Raw genomic sequence first — 19,752 nt, forward strand, 5'->3', positions numbered from 1 at the left:
TGTATGAAAATGGAACAAAATAAACCACACTATGGAAAATTTGAAAAGGGGAACAGATCCAAGGAAGAATGAAGGAGGCAGCCTGGATCTCTAAGAGCAGGTCTATCATGACTGGAGCTCTAGAGAGTGGTTCTATAAAACCCGCCCAGAGCTTCTGAGACAGAGACTTAGGTAGGAACATTCAGGGCAAGATGGAGGTCAGAGACAAGACGGCCTGCTGGGGGTGGGGAGGTGATTCCCATCAGTAGACTCTGCAGGAGGGGGTGATGTGATGAGAGGGCCCCGGAGAAGGCAGGAGTGGAAAAGGAAGAGGGAGACAGAGCATGGCCAGCAGAGGCCTGGGATAGACAGGCATCCTCGGAGAAAGGTGTTTCCTGCCCGGCTACCCTGGCACCCTCTCTTGCTGGGAAAGGGAAGTGGAGCCACAGAAGGGGGAGAGTTCCCAGCAGTCAGCAGCAGAGAAGAACGCCCCTGTCAGAGGAAGGGAGTGGACAGACAGCTCTCTGCATGTCTCAGTCTAAGACTGGACTGCTCGCTACCATTTGCTGAGTGAAAAGAGAGCGTTCAAATGTGGGACCAGATGACGGAGAGCAGGGAGGGCACAATTTTGTGACGGGGTATCAATAGAGGAGTGTGATAACTGGTGATAAGAGTGAGCAGGCCAGAGAGACTGGAGGTGAGCAGAGGTGAGGGGGAAGGAGAAGAGTGAATGAACGTGGAGATGGGAGTGCCATTCAAAGTGAGTGTGACAGCAGCCGTGGGAGGGCAGACATGATGGCGTAAGCGTGAGAGGGGGTGCGTGTGTGAGTGTGCAGGAGGGAGGGGCTGAGACAGCGAGGGGCCACTGCGCCGGCATGAGTGTGAGAGCAGGACTGGCGGAGCTGAGTGTGAGTCTGTGTGGATGTGAGCAGCGGTGAGCTCAGGAGTGTGTGGGAGTCACGGAGTGTGACTGAGGGACCCCGTGCCCGTGTCCTGTGGGTTTGGATGGCACAGGGCCCGATAAGGCACTGCTTGTCTCACTCCGGCCTCATCTTCGGGGGACCTGCTGGGATCCGAACCGGGCACCTACGCCCCACCAGGGGACGCTGCAGGCGCCAAACACAGTTATCCTAGCACATGGTGCCATGTATTAAACTCACTCGCTGATTTATTCCTCTGCAATCCTGGGGAGTCAGTGTATCTTTTCAGACGTCATAGGTGCTCAGTAAATGCTGGGGTGCTCTGACTCTGTGGAGTATCTTGTGAAGAAAAGGTTTCTATTGGGGAAGCCTGCCCGTCATGAGCCATTTCTATTCCTGTCTAAGGAAGTAATTAAGGAAGTAATTAAGGTTAAATGAGATGGTAAGGGTAGGGCGCTGATAGATGGGATTAATGTCTTTATGAGAAGAGACACCAGCCAGCTTGCACTCTCTCTCTTGCACACAGTGGAAAGACGGCTGCCTTCTTCGAGCTGAGATTCTTAGAACCCATGTCAACCAGCAAGCACTTTAATCTTGAACTTCTTTAGAAATAAATATCTATTTGTCTCAGTTACTTTTTTCTCGTTGGTGGGACAAAACACCCAACACCCAAAATGAAGGGAGGAAAGGTTTATTTAGCTCACTGTTTGTGGAGATTTCAGTCCATAATCAGCTGGCTCCAAGGCAGGGTGGCACATAGCAGAGGGGCGACACTTCAAGGCAGCAGCCAGAACAAAAAGGGCCGAACAAGCCTCTTCTCCTCCCTTATGTTGTACAATGACCACCTCCCGGCTTCCAGGGCAGAGGTAGCACTCACAAAATCTCTCTGTGCCCTCCTCTTGCATAGGATGAGGATATTTACAAAGTAAGGAACCTGGTTCCCTGCTGAGTCTCTCAGTTAAACTTCTAAACTTCTCAAGTTGACACAATGTATCAACCACAACATTGTTGCTTCATCCAACCAGTTTTCAGTATTTTGTTAGGACCCCAAGCAGCCTTATACAGAATATCCCTAGAATCATTTTCAAGATGCCCCTTCCAAGTTTTTAGTGAATTCCTCACATTAATTTATCTCCACTCACATATGTCTGCTTCTGAGGTCCTGATTAGATCTAGGCTGACCCAGAAACTCTGGGAGAGACAGGAAGGGACAGTTTCTCCTGGCCAAAGTGGACTGATCATGTGACTCCCTCAGGTAGAGGGAAGCAAGTGCTGAGTGACAGCAGATTCCCTACGGGGCAGCTCCAAGATGCCTCTGTCCCTGCACAGTAAAATCTGCTGCCCAGGCATGAGAGGTAGAACACCGTCCTCAAGTAACCCAAGCTGGTAGCTAGAGAAAAGAACTCTAGACATCTGTCCCTATCTAAGTGACTGGGTCCCTTGCTTTCCTGTTGCTTCCTCTAAATGGACAATTCAGGCATCTATCCATGAACTTGAAGTGATCTACACCCCTGTTCCAATATAAATAAATACACTGTACTGCTGCATGTCACGCTCTGTCTCTCCCTCCTCCTGACTTTTCACTCCTGTCTTAGAGACAGAACCCTACTTCTGGCTTCACTGCAGCCTCCCTGCCCAGTATCTTTAAGTAATAAATCTTATTTCCTATTGTGGTGATACACTGGATTTTTGCCTTCCATCTGAGCCAAGCGTGCTTCAGAAGCAGCGTTTCCCCTGGCCTGATGGGGCATGGGTGGATAGGAGGTTGGGCTGGAAGTGGCTGAGTGACAATCGGGCTGATGTAAACTGGATACAGGTCCGACAAGAGCCACAGGGTGTCTGGCAAAAAAAAAAAAAAAAAAAAAAAAAAAAAAGTGTCCCGTGAGAGCGACCCTCTTGGTCACAGGTTGGATGACTAAGCATTGGGATACCTTCCAGGATTTTTCCCAGCAAAGGCAAACCTGGTATTTGAACACTAATTTAGCTGAGGGCATGCAAATTGTCATCTCCGTGGCCCCCATGTCTCCATAATTCCTACCCTCCAAACTGTAGTAAACCCATACTGACAAAAGGTTAACGTGTACCGAAGGCCTCTGCACCCCTCTGCTGGTTTAGTCCCTGGGACGGAGGCTGGGCGTATGGCAGAGAGGGAGACTGAGCCACACTCCCCAGTTAGGCCACACAGCTAGCTGGCAAAGCAAGTGAGCCTGGTACATTTCTCTCCAACATATCAGTCCCCGCCTCCTCCTTGCTTTTAATGCACCAGGCACTCGCTGTGAACTCGCTATGTGACCTCGTGCGTGCCAAGTGTCTCTGAGCCCTGGTCAACTCCTTTGTTAAGTGGAGGAGGTGGACAGAATATTCTCAAAGCTCCCTTTCAGCTGTGACGTGCTGTCATTTTTTTTGGACTTTTCTTCAATAAAGCCAAAAGTTTCGGTTTATTTCCCTAAAGATTTTCCATGTTCTTTGCTCTGGTTTTGATTCGACATAATTATAGCACTTGTATTTAGTGCAAATTCACTTATTCACAGCACGAGTTATTAGTTCTTCTGAAGCATTGACACAGTGCTCACCGCAGCTGAGGAGATACACGCTGATTAGGACTAGGGGTGAGTCAAGCATCCAGATGTGTCTGGGACGCAAATTAACCTGTCATGTCAGAGAGTTCAGGGAACTAAACAGTTTGCATAGAAACCAGACGGCCTGGCTGCAGCAACATTAGGCACCAAAGGGCTACCTGGATCCGCCTCTCACTCTAGGTTGTAAGAATCTGGGCCTCAGCCTACTCTCACAGGCCTTGAATATGTCTTACTTTTATTTACACTTGTTTTTTTTTCTTTCTTTAAGTCAAGGTCTCCCCATTAGGCCATGCTAGCCTCAAATTCACGGTGATTCTCCTGCCTCAGCCTCCTGACTGCTACAATTTCAGGAGTGTGCCACCATGCCCATCCCTCCTTGGACATGGTCTTAGCTCGTTTTTGCTCCTTCTGTGTAAATTATTGCTTACTCTTTTGCTATGAACTCTGTTTATAATTTATTATTTTTTGAAAACAGAAATAGTTTTTAATGGAAAAATTGGTATGTATTTTTTCTCTAAAACCATAAAGAAGGCAAAGTACATACTACACACCTCCATAGTCAGTCCACGCAATCTGTTCTTGCTTCCCATAGAGTCTTCCTGAATTCTTCAGCAGTTAAGTATAAATTTATTTTAGCTGAATCTCTGCACTCTTAAATGACAGATAACGAATTCTCTTTGATGGCTTACCTTGATCTTCTTAAGCATTCTTCCAGTCAAGATGTAATTACTGTTACTGGAATGTAGATCATTATGGTTCTCTTTTTAAAATATTTTACTTTTATTTTTAAATTTGGTTTTTATATATTTGTATTTAAATTATTGTGAATTAATACATACTTGACAGAATTTTCAGGGAGATCTTTAAGCCTTTTTCCTTGTCTCCCCAATCTATGCCATTTCCCACTTCAGTTTGACTTTTCACCTCTCAGCTCTCCCCAGATAACTCCTGTGAGTTGACCCCTTTCTCTGTCCTCACGTAATCACATATGTGATGTGTATACGTGTATATATCTCCACACATGTACTATGTAGGTTTATCTGTTAATTTTGCCAAAAAAAGTCATATGACTTTTTGTAGCTATTTTTCCTTATTCACCTAACCCTTAAAAATTCCTTCAAGCAACCTGTTAGAGTCCAGGGTCACTCATCAGGCCTGCCTCATTTTCTATGATGCGGGAGTGCCCTACTTTATTTAACCACTTTCTAGGTTTACAGAGCACATACCTTTCTTGCAAAATTTTCCCCTAACTTTTTCCTATTTCTGGCACAAAGTGCTTGTTACAGTTTATATCTGAAGTGTCCTCCAAAGCTTCATGTGCTCATGGCATGGCACGCTTTTGGGAGGTGACTAGATCATGGGTGTGTGATATTCACCCTTTGTAGCTGAGTGTGATGTTGGAAGGTGAACGGTGGTGGGAACAATCACTGGGTATAGCCTGGAAGAGTGTGTATATCCCTCCCCTTCCTTTGGATGCCTCTGCTCCTCACTGCCACACCATGAAACACTTTCCTTCTTTATTGCCCCACCTTGGAGCCAGCAGATTATAGACTGAAACCTGTACAAACTATAAATCAAAATGAACCTCTCCACCTCTTAACTTGTGGGTATCAGGAACTTTGTCCCAGCAATGAGAAAGTAACTAAGATAGTGCTCATTACTGGAGAGGAGGGCGACTGTTTTGTATATATTTATCTTATATCCAGCCACCTTACCAAAGTTTTCACATCAATTTCAGTAGCGATTATGTTTTTATTAGAATCTCCTGAAATTTCTAGAAATATATCTTTCTTTTCCTCCTAATGTTTATATATTTTATTATCTTACTGCCTTCTTTAGAGCTTTTCAAACTATACTAACTAGTAGTCATAATAGCAGTACCCCATATATTTTTAAATTTAAATTGAAATAGTTTTGGTGCATTATGACTTAAGACAATTATTAATGTAGAGTTTGATAAATACTCTTTTTTTTATCTTGTATGTAAGTTGTTTCTATTTCAACTTTCCATGGTGTTTTGATTAGGGAAAGCCACAACATTTCCTAAATACTTTATCAGCTTCTAAGCTATATTTTTTCTTTAATTTGCTTACATAATGGATTATGTTGATAGATCTCTTCACATTAAAATATCCTTGTATTCTTGGAAAAATTTTTATTTGGTTTTATTATATCATACTCGACCCCTCATTAGATTCTATTTGCTAAAATTACACTGAGAAGTCCTGCACGTGAACTCTTTAAGTCTAGGTACAGTTTTATCTTAGTACCATATTGTAAAACCATGTGTCTTACAAAGCAGGGGTGCTTTCCATATTTTTTATTATCTAGATTACAACTGAGTTTTGATTTAAATAGTATTGGAATTGTCAGTCAAATAAATTCACTTGTAAACTCATTTTTGTCCACTTCTATTTTCAGTGTTAAATCTAATTACTCTTTCAGTATCCTTTGCAATAAATTCTAACTTTATTCTTGTTTTCTGCTTTTTACTGGTTTTGGTAATTTATATTTGCTAAGGAATTTTCTGACTTCTATATATTTTTAGATTTGTTGCTTTTATGAATTCTTTGCTGTTATCTGTGGCTGTGTCCCTTTTCTTGTTCCTAACACTGTGTATTTTTATTCTTTTCCCCTCCTTCAGGTAGGAGGGACTTAGCTATTTCAATAATCTGTAAAAATCCAGGTTTTGTATTTATGTTTTTATTTTACTGCTATTAACATCTACGAATTTCTTCTTTCTAGTTTTCATTGCTATTTTCTACCTTATTAAGAGGAATATGTTTCTCTTTTAAAAAAATTTAGACTCTCTCTGTGTAGTTTAGGCTGGCCTTGAACTTAGACTGGCCTCCAATTTGTGGCAATATTCCTGCTTCAAGTTTCCCAAATATTGTGATTATGGGCTGTACCACCACACCCAGCAGGAACAGGTTTCTTCACTGGAAAATACTTTTTTCTTCCTCACTGAAAATTACACACTTCTCTCTGTGCACAGCTTTGGCTACATTGTTACAGATGGTGTAATGTGTACTTACGCTGCTTTTTAGTTTACATATTTTTTGTTTTTGATCCAAGGATATACAGATTTCTATTTTGTTGGTGGTGAGTATCAAATCAGAGTTCTCTACCAATTAAGCTACATTTTGGTGGGACTAGAACTTGGTGATTCTCTTGCCACAGCTTCCCAAAGTGCTGGGATTACAGGTGTGTCCACCTCAAAATTTTTCTTAACTCCCGTGTAGTTCTAGTGTTTATAGTGCCATTTTAATATTTAAAAAAATCTTATTAAATCACAATAATGGAAAGTAGACTACAAAATTGCTATTTATAAATTTGTGAGGTTTGAGGGAAGCAGAATCTTTGTGTATGCTTTTTGGATATATATGAAAAAGGTAAAATCTCTATTCAAAGACTTTCTACATAGCCATCATTATTCAATTTGTCTTATCTTTGTTTATTAAATATGTCTAGTTCTGGAAAAGACAGAATGAAGACTCTTTGGTTGTATTTTTATTTTCTATCAAGTTCTATTTGCATTTCCAGTAATTTCTGATTGTCTTTGGTGTCCCTGGTAATTGAGTACAAAGTACATGATTTCTTTGTCTCTCATCTAGGTTGTGCTTTTGTCTTTCTAGCACATCCTGGGCTTTCAACCTTTAAATTCCAGTGCTGGATACTGACATCTTGGTTTCTGTTTGTCACCTCTTTATTTTCAGCCCTATCACTTTGTTTTGGTAGCAAATTCAACCCATTCATATTCAGATAGTGATGGATTCACCTGACTTATCCTTTCCATCCTACTTTGTGTACCATATTGTTATCTTCTTCTTTCTTTTTACTTTCTGATGTTCTTTTCTTCCCTATTTCTTCCTAAAACATGTTTTTCCTCTAGCTTGCCATTTTTTCACATCTTTTCTGGTACATTTTGCTGGCTTAGGCTGGCCCTCCAGGTTAGAGACCTCATGGCTCCCACGCACTGCACTCATCACTGCTGCTGACATCTGTCACCAGGCCTGCACCCAAGGACAGCAGGAGGTCCTAGAGATGAGATTTTATCTTGCCATTCCATGGTCATAGGACTACGGGCAAATCCCTCACCCTCTTCAAGCATGAAAACAGAGGCAGGTCATGCACACACGCAGGGCTAGGCAGACGCGGTCACCTCTGGCGCAGGTCTGGGGTTCCTGCTCCGTGCTCTCTTCTGGGGCTCCTGGGTAGGGCTGGAAGCTCACCTTCCTCTGAGCTGAGCAGTCAGGATGAGGACAGCCATGATGCCCCTTGTCAGACTCCTGGCTCGCTCTTCAAGGAACAGCTTTGTATTCCTCCAGTCGGCTCCTATGGTCTCCCATCTCTGCAGGACAGCAGGGGTGACAGTATGCTGTTCAGTGGGCCGGGACACTTTGCAGTACTGTTGCAGTCCTGAGACACACAGAGACTGGGCCTGGTGTCTGGTGCTCCTGTTTCCAGCCCCAGATAAAGAGGGGCACCTTCTACTCTCTCTTTGAGGCCCTGGACATGTCTGTGTCTGAAGGGTCTATAAACAGGTGATGGGAACTTGGAGCCAGGACTCACAGAGGCCACGTCTTGGGGTCTGTGACATTTCCCTGATGCCAGTACAGAAACACGCTACTGTCCAGGCCTTATCTGTACAAACCTCTCAGCCTGGCTGCTTGTCATGGGGGCCAAAAGGTGAGGAATTCCTCTGCTTCAGATGTGCCTTGGCTGTCACCACCAGGCCTTGGGCAGATGATCTACCTCTATACCTTTAGTTTTGTGATCCCGATGATTTTTCCACTAAGGCAAAATTTTGATCTTTCAAAGGGAAGAAGCCAGGCTTCCTGCCACCGCTTCAGATCCCTCCTCTAGGGTGGTGGCATTTGGTGTGGTGCCTCCCTCCCACGTGCTGCTGCTGATGAGCCAAAGCCTTCCACCTTCATCTGGGTTCTCTCACTGTGGGCCCTTTAGTATTTAATTCCTGCCCTTTGGAAATTCTGGAGGCTTTCCACTGTTACTCTACCCTACTCTTCCAATGCCAGTCTTCCTTCTTAGAATGCTCCTGTCACCCCATTAAGGAAAAAAAAAAAGCAGGTCCACAAACTCACTGGGGACAGGGGGCCTTCCCTCGTGGTGTGGCCCAGTGACTGACACCTCCCAACCCAGCAGCAGCGCTCCCCATCCCAGCCCTGCTCTGCAAGCACAAGAACACCAGACTACTCTGTTCAAAACAGTTTATTTTATTTTATTTTATTTTATTTTTTTTGTCAGACAAACACATTGATTTCTGGACCACAGTAGAGGATGGAAACCTTTCACAAACTTATTTATTTGAAAATACAAATATAAAATTATACTTTCCACATCTGTGATGTGAGAGACTGCCATCCACATAGTAATTTTTTTACAACAGGGCTTTAAGAAAGCCACACACAAAGACCTGAAAGATGCTTGAGATATATATATATAGATACATATATATGTATATATATAAAAAAAATACTCACTACCAAAGTTCTCATCAGTTTCATACTAAAGTATAAAAGTAAGGGTGAGGTCAGCCACAGTGCTAGGGAAAGTTTTATTTAGATACATTTATGTCCACATGAAACGCTTAGACTTGCATCCTATTACATATGGAATTCCGAGTTTACAACACACCGTGAACGGCAGGTTGGCCACGCTACGCAAGAGCACACGCACAGACTCCACATGGATGGTACAGTATGTACAGAATACAGTAGTAGGAGCCTTCCGTGGAGGCTCTGGAACTTTTGTCTCAGTCCCCGTTCCCCGCCCCTCGCACCCCACTTCCTGGAAATGAAATCCTGTCTGAGACAATACATTCTGGTGATTAGATAGCCAAGGGTTTGGATTAAGGTTGTTTCCCCTCGAGGGGTGGGTTTTCTTTATATGCTTTCGGATTTTAGTTTCTTTTTTTTGTTTTTGTTTTTTTTGGTGACAGAATAAAAGAAAGAAAGAAAAAGAAAACAAACATATGACAGTATTAAAGTATTGCTTAACTTTCCAGCATCGCTTTTTGTAGTGTCTGTGCCCAGGCCTGGGCTGAGCTGACATCTGCTTGTTTTCTGCTCTTGGGTGAGGGTGGGGAAACTCACCAGTGTCTCTGTTCAATGTGCTCTCCAGCAGCCGGTCCCTTTTTTCTACCCTCTGTCTCTTCCCTGGCCTTTGCCTTCCTTGGACATCCCCTGGCTGCTGAAGCACATTCAAGGAAAAAAAAATCTCCCCTCCCCCACCTGCCCCCCAGTCTCCCTCTGTCCCTGTGTGTCACTTGCAACCGATAAAGAGAAGTATGAATTAGTGTTTCTTTTGTAAACAATTTCATATGCAATATAATACAGAAAGCATGGCTGACCGTCAATAAAAACTGTAGTAAACTATATTGCTTTAGTCTTGAAAGATGCTGCAGTGAGTGAATGGCAGAACGAAGCATGTGGTGGTGGAGGCTAAGTCCCTAGCCCTCGTTTGCACTAAAAGATCAAAATAGATTTTGTTTTTCTATTTGGAACCAAAAATAAATTTATTTTTCCAAAATCCCCAAATGAAAAAGAACCAAAAGAACCCTCCCCCCCCCAAATCTCAAAAACAAAACCAAAAAACCAAAACTGAACACCTTTCAGGTCATTAGAACCAACAATTACCCAATGATTTTTATACTAGTCTAGCAAGATGTGTGTAACATTCACTGGCTGTGAATTGCTGTGCAGTGAGACAGTAAGTTGACAGCAATTGAGCCATGCTACCTTAAAGCCCAAGCTACAAGTTCAAATTAAGATGATGGTTATGAAGGATAAAAACGTAAAGGCCTGTGAGGCTTCGTTTGAAGCAAGCCCATGGGTGCCTGGGATGGAGCGCGAGGCTATTTGGTTTTCCCAGTGGGTGTGAGGAAGGCCACGAACCACCTCTGTGGAGGCTCCTGGAGAGGACAGCCAGGCTTGGTCACCTCCCTCAGCCCCACGGCCAGGGAGAACCCGGCACGGGCCCAGGAGCTTCCGCCACTCACTCTCCCTGCCATAGGTGGAGAGGAGTTCAGGGTCTCAGGGAAAGGATCTTGAAGCCAGAGAGACCCGGGAGGCTTTGCGATAGGTGGGGAAGAGCCATCAGCCAGGAGGGTTTCTGCCCCAGGGAAGGCAAAAGGTGGTTCCCAGGTTTGCCGCTGAGCTTAACCTAAACGAAGACAAGGCTGGACATCAGTGCTAAAAGAATTTATAAAAATCGTTCAAAATGGACTTCTAGATGAGGTGGAGGGGACTAACATGAACCTTAACCTAGGTAGCCACATTAAAACAGATCAGATTTCCACGAGATTTGTGCTATGGGCTACTGGGTCTCTTCAAAAGGTATATAAACATCTAAAACATATTCACACAGATTATCAATTTCTTCTGAGCATTCTTAAAAAAATATTTTTTTCTCTTAGTAAAATCATTTTAATATACCATGCCTCCCTCTTTTAAAAAATAAATTAAAAAAATCCAGTTTTGCATATCTAGCATTAGCATTTAAGGTAGTATGGCACACCCCTTCCTTCGCAGAGAGGGGGGTGGGGATCTACAAAATGCCGTGGAGTTGGCCGGCATTTGAACATTGTGAGACCTTGGGTTAGTTGAAACCACATCAGATCAGCGAAAATAAAATTAAACTTGAAATTGAAAGAAAAAAATTAAAGGAAAAAAATAACTGCCCCAAAATTATTAGCATTTTTTTTTTCATAAATAAGAGAAAGTTCTATCCTTACTGGTCCTAAATCTGAATAACTATGTCTAATTTTTTTTCAAACCTTAGTTACGTTATACCTATCAATATGTACTAGAAGAAAGAGGAGAAAAAAAGTCACTACACTAGTACCAGGACAGCACGCTTACAAGATAGCCATTTTATACATTATTAACAGACAATGATCAACCAAGAGTCTTCTATGAGGCGATTGGGATGCGGAGGTACGGGGATACAGTACATCACCAACATGGACAAAAGAGTAATTAAATCCCTAGCTAGACACTGAATTTCTGGGGATTTACTGTCTCTTTTTTTCTTTTTTTAATAAGACTTTTGTTACTTTACGACTTGAACAAGTTCTGATATTTTAAAAGCGTCCAGCATTTTACTTAACTTGGTTGTCTGGAAATTCATAATCAAAAAAAAAAAAAAAGAAAAAAGAAAAACCCAAATCTCACCAAACAACCTAACATTTTACTGAAAAAACAAAGAACACGATTAAAAAAAAAAAGAAGTTGCTGTTGAACTAGAATTGAAAAGGCTTTTTTTTCTTTCTTTCTGTGTTAGCATTTTGAAGTCTTTAGCTTGAAGATGTGTTTTACCCTACCATGTCTGTGAATGTCTACATTAGTCTATTTTGTTAGTAAAATTTATAAAAATAGGAGTGCAGCAGCTCTTTATAATAAATGTCGCATTCAGTGTCTCATACTGGCTGTGCCTTAAGTACCAAATTTATAAACGTAACAATTTAAAAAATATTAATAAAACGTCAATATCACATTTTAAAAAAAGAAAAAATATATATCCACACTACAATATGTTTTAATGCCATCTATTGAGTTGTACTTCTAATAGTTGCTGTTGCCGACCTATTACCAATATTTAAAAAAAGTTAAATTAAAAAATATCCTTCATCATAAGTGTCTTTCCCCAACCGAGGACCATATATTATAACAGCCAAATGTCAAACATGTGCAAACAGGAAACTGTCAGTTTTTCCCACCAGTCACAGTGCAGTGATGTTTATACTTTTTATTTTTAAAATTCTGTTTACATCTACAATAAATTAAAAAAAAAATCTTCCATAGCCTCTCTGGTGATACTTGCAGCACTGAGGTATTAAAAAAAATATATAAACCAAAAGGTTGCTTTCCTAATTTGTAAATAGAAAGTGAATGGAGAAAAGGCTGTGTTCATGCAGGCTTACCCACTTCTGGCCCGTGGGTCCCCAAATGGGGGCTGGGATGGAGGACAAGGGGAAGAGAGAGGCAGAAGTGGCCTAGAAACCTTTGGAGGTGCTGAAATGATTGGACAATAGAAAATGATCAAATATTTAAAAATTAAGACTGAAAAAGAATGTCCCCCTTCCTGCCCCCCAAGCCAAACAGGTGTGCTTTGAAATTTTAAATATGTTAAATATTAAAATTGTAGCTTTGTTTTTAAAAAACGTCTTGGGAAAAGCAGTTTTTCATATTTTAAATAAAAATCTAGCTAGACGGTAACGTTGGAAGCTGTGCACAGACGAGGGGCCGGCAGGCTGGTAGGACTCTAGTACAGTTCTCAGGTCTGGCGCGCGGACGGGCGCGGCACAGTGCTCTACGTGTCCCGGGGTCGTCCTGGCAGCTGGGTGTCCTCAATCTCAGTCCTGGACTTTGTCTGCATTCCCTCCCCTCCTTCCAGGGCATCGAACTGCCTGGGACCGACTCCCTCACAAAAATATTGATTCTCTCTTTCTTAATAGTTTCTATGAAGTTAATGGAATTGTATTTACAACATTTCTCTCTCTTCTTTTTTTTTTTTTTGTTTTTTTTTGTTTTGTTTTTTAGAATTCACAATTTCAAAAAACCTTATAATATGACCTCTTTCAACAGAAAAAAAAAGCACTTATAGAAAAGGAGGACACTCAAAACATGGTTGTCCTTACCTTATTGCCGAAAATAGAGATACTCAGGTTAACAAAGAGACGTCACAAGAAAGAACTGCTAGTCTGTTAATTAGCCTACTACATCTCACTTCCTCTACAACACAAAATAGAAAGTTTCTGCCCACCTCCCGCTCTGCAGTTCACAACTCCACTTCAGTGTGTGCTAAAGTCCCACCTGAAAATTCATTACAGTCTCAGAACTGATACCGAAACACGGGGAGCAACACCACCATCTCAGCATCCTTTAAAAGCGAGAACAGAATCAAAACAAGCAAAATAAATTTTTTAAAGAAAAAAATAACTCCTTAATATAACAATTATACTATGGTTAGCTTTTAACTAGATATTAAAGCTAGGTGACTACCAGACTAAGTCAAAATCACTACCAAATGTGATTCAAAGAGATTTAAAAGGAGAAGGGGGAAGGGAGCAGGGGAAGGGAAACCATCAAGAGAAATCAAACCAAACCAAAATCATGGGTTATATATACATTTAAAAGCTGTTGTCTTATATTACAGCAGATTCGTGAGATGAGGAGATGTAGTCAACCCTCGATCCGAAGTGAGCCATCTCTGGTTGGGATGAGGAGTGAGGCTGGTGGGGGTCCAGGTCTGAGGACATCACCTAAACAAAGGGCCACTCAGAAACTTCGCCCAGTCTTGCCTGGACATCCAGGTATGCTCTGCTGGGCAGGGAAGGTCAGGCGTGTCACGAAGAGGTCATACAGGAGAAGTGAGAAGAAAGGAGAAATGTCAGGCAAGTGCATGACTTATTCCAGCATTTCAATCAAGACTTTTTACAGGACTGTGGAGTGGCTGTTGTGTGACAATGGCCAGGCTATCCGTTTTCTCAGGCCATCTTGGGAAACGTGACACCTAAGCCCTGATGCTGAGGAGAAGGCAGCTTTAGAGCCTGTGTGCCCATCTTGAGGTGACAATGGGAAACGTCAGCAAAAGTGGTCACAGTGGGCTTCCAGCTACATAGCTCAAATGCCATAGACCAGAATTACTTTTTCCATTTAAAAATCCTGTTGTCAAAATTAAATGTTTAAGGAAATCTTCTGCCTATTGTAGACACTCATCAATGGCTGTTAATAACTGAAATTGCAGATTTGTAAAATATATTACGTATCAAGGGACTAAAGATCAGGACACATAAAAAAATCTGCAACAAATAACTGGAGCTTTGGTGGACAAAACCAAGATAGGTTCAGGATTTGCACGCTCGTTAATGAAGTCTCCCTGAAGTCACTGTGGGGCTTGGGCCCCTCTTCTGTGGGTGGCATTCATGTTAGAGGGTCACCTCTGCTGCAGACAGTGTGTGTATGTGACCAGCCCCTAGCTGCTGGGGTGGGGAGGCTGGTGACAATCCATTCCGGAAGGGTGGGCTGCTGTCTCCACCCCTGACCACTTCATCTCAGTCTGCACACTGAGTTTTGGGGTCGGGTGGGTAGGGGGCTGGACCCTCCCTTTCTCACAGAGAGGGTTGTAGCTGCCCTGCACAGCAATATGGGTAGGAAGCCTCTGAGCAGGGAGTGGGCAGTGGCAGCCCTGGCCACTGGCCTCCGACAGTCTTCATCTGTGCCCACAGGGCCTGGAGCCTTCTCCAATCCCCAGAACTCTTGGGCCTCCTGGCTCTCAGAGGAACCTTATTGTCCCTGGGCCCCCAAACCCAGCTTAATTAGTAGCGAGTAGCTCTAATTGTTCTTCAAACTGTTAGTGGCCTCTGGTTCTGGCCAGCAATGGCTGGGTCAGTGCTTGAAGGGAAGTGGAGGCGAGGAGAATTTACACACATGGCTTATTTGGTTAAGAGAGGCAGTTGCGTTAGTCACGTTGATTCCTTAGCAGCAACATAAGGGAAATCCAAGAGATTTATGGAGCTCAATTTAACCTGTCTCCAACACCCAGAGTCCTGGCTGATTCTGGGCTAGAAGCAATTCCCTTCCACAAGCAAGAGGGCCCAAACTGCAAGTCCAAAATTGCTCCTCCTATATCCCAGCTCCTGGAGAGAAATGCTTTTGTGGCCCCAGTGGGATTTTCTGAGTCAAAAGCTTCCCAAGCCCTAGCTGTCACCCTCCCTCTTCCAAAGAGACAGACCACATTACAACCCACCAACCTGTGTGCGAACACAGTACATATCTACTGCTTCCCTGAGCACAGGCCCCCTCACTTCTCGGTGTTCTTCCCAAGAATGGCAGAATTGTTGTGGAGAACGTGGCCCAAGTCCTGCTCACTGCTTGCCCCGCCTCCCATTCCTCTGTTCCACCCCTTCGTATCCCCATCAAAGTGATTTAAAAAATGTTTAATTAACTTGAGCTCAGTTTAAAAGGTTAGGAAACTGGCAGGGATCCAAATCCACGTTACGCAGGTGATGTCGTTAATTTAATTTGCTTTTCGTGCGGTAATCTGGATAATTACTCAGTAGTTACTGGCAAAAATGTTTTCTTTTCACTAAAAGATGGGAGTCTGGCTGTTTGACTGCACAAATCCCATTGGCCAAGCCCTGGCGAGCCCCAGGGAGCTCAGAAACCCACAAGGTCACTTTGTGGGACCCTTGGGAGCAGCCCTGGCCCCCACCCCCTGTCCCACGCTTGGCAGAAGTCCAGTTTCCTCGCCTCCATCCCCTGGGATGGGCACAGCACAAGATCACCTTCCAGTTTCCCACACTTTTGATTGTATTTCAAGACAAAGAAAGATGAAGGTGAGGAAGATACAGAAATGGAACCCAAAGAACCAAGTTCAAGGACAAAAAAAAAAAAAAAAAAAGAGAGAGAGAAACTAAAAAAGGTGAGGTCATGATTAAAAGCTGGAGAAAGGGATGAAAGAAGATGAAAAGACTGACTTTTTTTGCCCCCACCCCCTGAAAAGGGGTCCAGGAAGAGAGATGTTGATGTGATGAGAGGGGCGTGCACGCACATGTATGACCAGTGCACATACATGTGCGGACACACCGGCAGGGTGGAGACACATGGCAGAGACGGTAATACCTCAGAGTGAGATGGCAACGAAAGCACCTGCTCAATGGTATCCATTTGTAAAGGCCGTTGCAATCAAAGGTCCCTAAAATTGCACAATTGTTAAGGTCATCAGTGCACTATACACGGGAACAGATTGTCATACTCTGGAAAAGGAAATTATCTCTAGGACTAGTCTGTGGTTGCCAGCATGAATATGTAATTCTGAGACACTGTGCCATGGCGGGCCAGGATAATACAATAATATTCCAACCCCTCCCATCCCCAACTCCCCCTCCCAAGCCTGTCTGCTTACCCAGGGAGACCAAGAGCCAGATTCAGAGAGGGGTGCGTGTGGTGAGAAGGGGGCCCTCATCCCCAGAACAGTGGGCCTGGTAGCCTGGACCCCAAAAGGCAAAGATAAGGGTCTCTGCTCACAGTCCCAATGGCTTAAGTAAGGGAGAAAAAATCCTGGTGCAAACAAACTATAATGATTGTAATTATTTCAGAAAAAACCATCAAAGCACATAGCTCTAAGGACCCAGGTATTCAAGAACAAATAGGGTCTGTGTTTCTGGACACTGGAAATACAGGTAAGTTGTGTTGTAAGTGGTGATGGATGGTCCTCCAAATCGATGCAGCTCACAGCTGAAAAATAATGTTCTGGACTGGTACTACAGTTGCTCCAAGATCAGATGCCTTGAACTACTGATGCTGTCACGCTGGTGCAACCAAACAGGACTCTGATTGCACAGGCGCGGGCTGGCAGAAGCACGAGGATCTGTGTGAGTGTGTATACATGAGTGTGTATCTGTGTGTGTGTGTGTATACGGGGCACTTCCAATGCCAGGAGGCCTGGATGAGGCCACCCTGGTATTCCAGGCTGTCCACCCAGGCTTGGTTCTCCACAGCGCAGCCCCCAAGGCAGGGTGGATGCCAGCTTTCTCCCAGATTTGGAGTCTGACAGGGCCAGGACCTGGGACAGCAGACAACTCCCCTCAGCTCAAAACCAAACTATTTCTCAAATGTTGAGGTTGGCTAGGACAGAGGTTGGCTGGTTTTCTGTTTCCAAAATGGAAGGGACAGGGCGCAAGTGGGCTCAGGCACATTCATGCTCACACACCAGGAGGGAGAACAATACAATCTAAAAACAGCATGCAAATCAGTTAAGCAAATTTCCATTGCCTGGATTAGTCAGATTATAGAACCACAGAGCATTACAAATACAAATGCATCTGGCCTTCAGGGGGTTGCGGCTAAAGAATACAATGGGACTTACTTGGAACCTGGAAACTGTAAGAGAAGTTAACAAAGGAAACCACTTGGGAAGGGGTCCCTGTGCCCACCCACACAGACTAAGGTGGCTCTGCCAGCTAAGGTTGTTACCCTGAGGTGAAGGCAGTGGAATTATACCGAGGACCTCCCGTGTGCCGACATGGATATACACTATTTCTATTTATTTCAACCTAGTCTTATGAGGAAGGCATCCTATTCTCCTTTTGCAGCCAGGGACATGAGGTTCAGAGAGGCTATGTAGGTAGCTCCAGGTTGCAAGGGCTAAAGTGGTAGAGAGGTGACCTGGACTTGAGCTGCCCACACACCTTCCATTCCATGACCAGGCTACCCAGGTCACCCAGGAGAGGCTCAGAGCATGTCTAGATGGAGGAGCTGCAGCCTCAGGAGCTGTTGTGATATTGGTGGGGCCCACTGATCTCTCCTCTGCTCCTAATACTGGACTTTCCTCCCCATGGGCTTCACAGAGTTGGTCAGGAAGGAGGCAGGAGGGCAGGGAGGCAGTTACTTACAGCTATGCCGTGGCCGAAGCCTGAGCCCGGCTGTGGGCTGGCCGCACTTATGTAATTCCCCACTCCGGAGTCCTGGCTGGCAGGGCCGTAGAGATCAGCGACAGGTCCTGGGCTGTTGGCCCCCGGGAAGCCTCCGGGCCGTGCCGGGTTGGAGCCTGCCGGGGAAGCGGGCGCGCCAAAATTCGGTTGAGCACTGTAGCTATTCAGGACTGGTGTGCAGAGAATAGAGCTGGGTATGAGGCCAGAAGCCAGGCATGCACCGATCATTACAAGCCAAACACTCGAGAAAAACAGCTGAGGCCCAACTTCTAACACTCAACCAAGGCCATGCGAAAACATCAGCAGGGACTCAAGAATACTCAGCCCAGGCTACTACTAAGAAGCTTGGAGCTCCAAAAATAGAGAGAAGAAAAGAACAGTCATTCAACACACTACAGCAACCAACCGGAGGTGCTTTACTGCCCACCAAATTATCACAATAGAAATAGAAATATATATGGAGGAGAGAGAGAGAAAGTTTTTTTTTTTCACATCTGAATTGACGCTCATGCAGTCTTCTAGATTTGGGCACGTTGAGACAGCATTCACATCCCATGCAAACTACAAAGGAACTAGTTTAGACTACACATTGTGTTAATATTGATATTAAAACATGACAGGAAACAAAGCAGTTTGTGTCCAGGAAAAAAAATAATAATCTTTGGGGAAGCGATTTAAAAATTTTCTTTTTTGGTATGTGTGTTTCTCTTTTTCCTTTTTTTTTTTTTTTGTTTTTGTTTTTGGATCCATTAAATGACAAATTTGTTCTTTTCAAAGACAAAAAAGATCTCCATTGTGCAGCCCTCCCCAGCTTCCCGCCCCACTGGCTACTCCCTCCCTCCTCACCCCTCCCTCGTATCCCTGCATGGAAGTCGGCAGTACTGAAGTGGTCGGAGGATGGGCTATGTCATGGAAAGTTCGGGCATCTTCACGGAACAGTAATGATGGTGGCAGAGGGTTGGTTCCCTTTTGGGGTGGAGAGCAGGGGATGGAGGGAGGGGATGGGGTGGCAATGGTAACCTGAGGTTGGGCCAAAGCTGGGTGGAGCCAAGTGGTCCTACAAAACATCCACACACTCACCTCCTGCAGCAGAAGGAAAGGGGAGATTTAAACCTTTTTCCTTTTTTTCTTTCAAAAAAAGACAAGAAGTATGAGTCCAGAGCATACTGACCGAAGCGATGCACAGCTAAAGCGGCTCTGACAGAAATGCCCAGTTTGTGCCATTGACCCTCAGAGGTAAACTCCAGATTAAGCAGGAAGCTGAGAACACACCTTTGCCTCAAAGGGGAGACCTGACCTCCACAAACCGGAGTTGTGCCTTGGGGAAGGGGAGGTGGCAGGTGACACTGACTCAGGACCCTCTGCCTCCTCTAAATCTCATCCCCAGTGAGGGCCACTGCCTGCCCATCAGGTTTTGTATCTCTGTTATTTCTCCTCTGTGGTTTCAACTTTATTTTCTTTTCCAAAGTGGAAAAGTCTTTTAATTGTAAAAGTTGGCTCTGTTTTTAAACAATAGGGCAAGTTTGGGGCTGGCGCTTTTGGCGTGACAGCTAGCACCATCCTGGAGAGGCAGGCATCCCACACTTGCACACCACTGCTTCCTCCTCCTCCCTCTGCCCTATGACAGCTGCCTTGAGATGACAGAAGAGAAGGAAATCCCACGTGGAAGCTTGCCTGCAGGCCTGTGGTCAGAGGCGCTCACCTCGTTGGGGCTCTGAAGAGCCACAAGTGCAGTGACTTTCGCCTGCTTATCACATGGGCGAGAAGACACTGAGATGCACCACACCAGGCTGGCAGGAGACTGAGGGGGACATAAGAT

General features: G+C 44.2%; 1 protein-coding gene across 19 annotated transcripts in view; it reads right to left on the reverse strand.

The window, feature by feature from the left end:
- Positions 1-8,696: 8,696 nt before the first annotated feature.
- The window catches only part of Msi2 (musashi RNA binding protein 2), a 359,255-nt gene continuing 348,199 nt past the window's right edge, over positions 8,697-19,752 (reverse strand). For 5 of the 19 annotated variants that reach the window (XM_063251261.1, XM_063251251.1, XM_063251254.1 and 2 more), the window contains 3 exons: positions 17,895-18,103; positions 16,123-16,195; positions 8,697-13,818 (listed from right to left, as the gene is read on the reverse strand). In XM_063251261.1, coding sequence (XP_063107331.1) covers positions 16,154-16,195; positions 17,895-18,103 — 251 coding nt within the window. In that variant the 3' untranslated portion in view covers positions 8,697-13,818; positions 16,123-16,153. Of the gene's footprint in view, positions 13,822-16,122; positions 16,196-17,894; positions 18,104-19,752 lie in introns of all 19 variants that reach the window. The other 14 variants (XR_010048244.1, XR_010048246.1, XM_063251256.1 and 11 more) reach the window with 7 other exon arrangements.

Source organism: Cavia porcellus, unplaced genomic scaffold, assembly GCF_034190915.1.
Source record: "Cavia porcellus strain 051 isolate PalLab524CR breed Dunkin Hartley unplaced genomic scaffold, mCavPor4.1 scaffold_6, whole genome shotgun sequence".
Classification (NCBI taxonomy): Eukaryota; Metazoa; Chordata; class Mammalia; order Rodentia; family Caviidae; genus Cavia; species Cavia porcellus.